The 4,343-nt window shown below is 39.6% G+C and overlaps 1 protein-coding gene across 1 annotated transcript; it reads left to right on the forward strand.

The window, feature by feature from the left end:
* The first annotated feature begins 526 nt into the window (after positions 1–526).
* Positions 527–3,258, forward strand: LOC112416733 (uncharacterized). The gene is made up of 6 exons (XM_024771091.1): positions 527–767; positions 814–977; positions 1,085–1,708; positions 1,832–1,918; positions 2,052–2,654; positions 3,193–3,258. Exons 1-6 carry the CDS (start codon positions 527–529, stop codon positions 3,256–3,258), a joined length of 1,785 nt encoding a protein of 594 aa, XP_024626859.1.
* The last annotated feature ends 1,085 nt before the right edge of the window (positions 3,259–4,343 follow it).

Consider the following 4,343-nt stretch of genomic DNA (forward strand, 5'->3'; position numbering starts at 1 on the left):
ATCGAGTTCTAATTTCGGAGGAGTGGATGAATGTGTGGGGAGAAGCCACTTTATGGGTGCTTCCTAGAGACGTTTTCGATCATTGTCTGTTGGTATTGAGGGGTGATGGATGGGATTGGGGGCCGAAACCTTTTCGCTTTAATAATTTTTGGCTTACTAATTATAGTTTTAAAGGGGTGGTGGAGGAGGAAAGGTGTGTATGGGTGGATGAGTTTTGTGTTGAAATCAAAGCTCAAGAATCTTAAGTCTCGACTTAGAGAGTGGAATAGAGAGGAATACGGCGGTATGGAGGAAAGAGTAGAGGTTGGTGGGTGATATAAAGGAGTTGGATGAGAAGGGAGAGGAGGTGGGGTTAGCGGAGGAAGAGATCGCTAGTAGGAAAGCTAAATTTTGTGATCTTTGCAAGATTCTTAGAGCTAGGGATGTCTCGATTATTCAACGCTCTAGAGCTAGATGAATAAAGGAAGGGGATGCAAATTCTAAGTATTTTCATTCGTGCATCAAGAGACGATCTAGTTCAAACTCCATGAAGGCTTTGAAGGTAGGAGATGGATGGGCGGTTTCACCTTTTGATGTTCGGAAAGCGGTGGTGGATTATTTCATGATTCATGTTTCTTCTCTTTTGTGTGATAGGCCAAAGTTGGATGGGGTACCGTTTCCATCTCTATCCGAGGATGAGAATTTGCGTTTGATTGCTCCTTTTTCCTTATTGGAAATAGAGGCGGTGGTTAAAGATAGCGATGGGGATAAAAGCCCGGGACCGGATGGTTTTAATTTTGCTTTTATTAAGGATTTTTTGGTACTTGATTAAAGATGAAGTTAGAATTATGTTTGATCAATTTCATGCAAATGGGGCTTTGCCAATAGGAATGTTGGCTTTCTTTGTTACTTTGATTCCAAAGGTTTCCTCTCTGTTGGAGCTTAAAGACAATAGGCCTATATCGTTGTTAGGTTGTCTTTATAAATTGCTTGCGAAGGTTTTAGCTAGAAGAATGGGGTTATGACATCTATTATATCAACTAATCAATCGGGGTTTCTCAAAGGAAGAAACTTGGTTGATGGAGTCATGATGATTAATGAATAGGTGGACTATGCCAAAAAGGTGAAAAAACAATGTTTGATTCTTAAGGTTGATTTTGAAAAGGCATGTGATTCGGTGGATTGGGGTTTCTTGGTGTACATGTTGGTTAGAATGGGGTTTAGTGATAAATGGGTGAATTGGATGAAAGCTTGCGTGTGTGGAGGGAGTATGTCTATTCTTGTGAATGGAAGTCCAATGGAGGAGATTAATATCCAAAGGGGCCTTAAACAAGGGGATCCTTTGGCTCCTTTTTTGTTTTTGGTGGTTGCAGAGGGTTTTAGTGGGTTGATGAGGAATGCGATTAATATTAATTTGTATGAGGGCTTTCGTTTTACCGGTAGTGAGGTGGAGGTTTCTCATCTACAATATGCGGATGACACTCTTTGTATTGGTACACCGCCGGTGGAGAACTTGTGGACTCTTAAAGTTTTGCTTCAAGGATTTGAGTCGGCCTCCGGTTTGAAGATTAATTTTGCGAAGAGTTGTTTGATTGGGGTTAATGTTCAAACCAATTTTATGGACATGGCGAGTAGTTTTCTTCATTGTTCTCAAGGTTCTCTTCCTTTTAGATACTTGGGACTTCTAGTTGGTGCTAACCATAGGAGTAGCGCTATTTGGCAACCTTTGGTAGATCTTTTAGATCGGAGATTAAATTCATGGGGTCACAAATATATTAGTTTCGTGGGTAGAATAGTACTTATTAATTCGGTGCTTAATTCTATTCTTATTTACTATTTATCTTTTACGAAGATGCCAGTGGTGGTGTGGAAAAAGATTGTTAGATTGCAAAGAGAGTTCTTGTGGGGTGGAGTTGGAGGTGGGAAGAAGATTAGTTGGGTAAAGTGGAAGTCCGTTTGCCAAACAAAAGATAATGGTGGTTTGGGAGTGAGATATTAGGGTTGTTAATGTTAGTCTCTTAGCAAAATGGAGATGGAGATTGTTGGTAGGGAGGAATGCTCTTTGGAAGGAGGTGTTGAAAGCTAAATACGGTGACAACATTTGTAGTAAGGTGGAGGGAGCTTCTTATTTGTGGCCTAGATTCACGTCGTCTTGGTGGAATGATATTGTTAATCTAGAGGGATTTTATGGGAATTCGTGGTTCAATTTGGAAGTGGTTAGATGTGTGGTAAATGGTACTACAACGAGTTTTTGGAATGACATTTGGAGAGGTAATTCACCTCTTCAAGTTAAATATCCGCGGCTTTTCTCTATCTCAAGCCAAAAAGAGGATAGTGTTGGGATGGTGGGGGAAGTCCTTGAGTCCGGAGTGGAGTGGAATTTTGTTTGGAGGAGAAGATTATTTGTGTGGGAGGGGCAATTGGTGGATGATCTTAGAGATGATCTTAGGGGATTTCGGTTTGTTGACGGGGAAGATGGTTGGAGGTGGAAGTTGGAGGAGGATGGGTGCTTCTCGGTAAAATCCGCTTATGAGAAGTTGGTAAGTTTGGTGTTGATAGAAGATTTATGGAGGGAAGAGGAGAAACTAGTGTTTTCACAAGTGTGGAAAAGCCCGACACCTTTGAAAGTGGTCGCGTTCTCTTGGAAGTTGTTGCTTGATCGTCTTCCAACAAAGGTAAATCTTCATGTGAGGAATGTCCTTCCTTTGGAGGCCTCGATGGTTTGTGTGTTGTGTGATAATGGAGTGGAAACATCGAATCACCTTTTCCTTCATTGCTCGGTGGCTTCAAGGGTTTGGAGGGAAGTAATGAATTGGTTGGAGTATAACTTTTTAACTCGACCGAATCTTTTTAATCACTGCCTATGTTGGATCGCTTGGGAGAGGAATAAAAAGATTCGGCGTGGTCTTTGGCTCATTTGGCATGCCACTCTTTGGTCCCTTTGGAGAGCTCGGAATAACCGGATTTTTAATGATCAAGTATCGAATGTGGAGGATATCGTGGAGGACAGGGGCGGTTCTAAGGCCCGGCGACCCCGGGCACTCGCCCGGGCTCCGGGCCAAATTTTTTGCAATTTCTTGTGTAAATTTCTATGAATTTCTTATATAAACCCCTATAAATTGGGCAATTTCTTTACATTTTTTATTATTTGCTTGCAATTTCTTATGTACGCCCTATAAATGTGTTGCAAATTTTTTTTTGCCCGGACTTTAGAATATTCCTGGCTCCGCCACTGGTGGAGGACGTCAAGGTGTTATCTTGGCGTTGGTCGTTCAATAGGATCAAAATTCCGGTTTGTTTGTTTTATGAGTGGTGTTGGAATCCTAAGGAATGCCTCAAGCGTGAATTTTTTGGTTAGCTTTTTATTAGTGGGTTGTGGTTCTGCTAGCTGCTGGTTTTTTGGGGTTTGGTCCTGCAGGTTGCTTGCTGTTTCAGTGATGCACAGGGGTGTAAGTATTGGAGTTTTTCTTGATATATGCTGAATTAGCAGTTATGCTTCCCTTGCATTTTCTGCTTTTCGGTTGCCTGCTGTACTGTTTGGTGTTGTTGGTTTTGGCAGTGTGCAGCTTCTCACATCCTTTTATGTTTTGGGTTTAGGTTCCATTTATATACCGGGCTATCTTTTGGTTGGTGTTTCACATATATTCAGTACCTTGTAATTCTTCCTTTCTTGCTCAGTGTGTCTTACGCCGACTAGATTTAATAATATTGGTTGATTCAAAAAAAAAAAAAAAGTTTTCAAATTATCTTGAAAGAGATTCACAATTATTCTTATTGTACTCAATTTGCATGAATTGATTGAACGAATCAAACTTAAAATTTAGTATATTTACACACACTTTAAAATTTATTTGTGTCGTCGTCATCATCTTCTTCATGTTTAAGTACATGCACCGTTCTCCAAGTCAATATCTCACTATCTTTAAGGTTCAAATTATTTGTAAAAGAGATGGGCTAATTGTTTACGTATTACTAGACGTTTTCATTTCAAGATTATTTCTTATACATAAGGAAGACAACTTAGTTGGGTTGTCTCATACATCCCTAATTATGCTTTAAAATATACTTTCAATTATGCTTAAAAATATAATAAAAATTTTCAAGATAAAACTAATAAATGAAATGGTTGATTAACCACCACCAAAAAATTCAATTTTCATAAATAACCATCGATATATATATATATATTGTCAAGTAGGTTAGTGGCAGATTCACACACATTATGTGTGGAGAAGTGGGGGAATTCAAGGTTCGAATCCCGATCTTTGCATAAATTATCCCTGGTAGCTACCAACTGAGCTGCACTTACGAGACTTTTTTTGCGGTTAGTTGGTTTATATCTTATATAAGTAAAAGTATCGTGA

Source organism: Medicago truncatula, chromosome 7 (genome assembly GCF_003473485.1).
Source record: "Medicago truncatula cultivar Jemalong A17 chromosome 7, MtrunA17r5.0-ANR, whole genome shotgun sequence".
Taxonomy (NCBI): domain Eukaryota; kingdom Viridiplantae; phylum Streptophyta; class Magnoliopsida; order Fabales; family Fabaceae; genus Medicago; species Medicago truncatula.

Bases quoted from the DNA above. Each gene is read 5' to 3' on its own strand.
- LOC112416733 (XM_024771091.1), top strand. From the start codon at position 527: ATGAAGGCTTTGAAGGTAGGAGATGGATGGGCGGTTTCACCTTTTGAT. The intron at 978-1,084 runs GTTTTAGCTAGA...ATTAATGAATAG, and splicing joins TTTATAAATTGCTTGCGAAG to GTGGACTATGCCAAAAAGGT. The intron at 1,919-2,051 runs GTAAAGTGGAAG...CTTTGGAAGGAG, and splicing joins GTGGGAAGAAGATTAGTTGG to GTGTTGAAAGCTAAATACGG.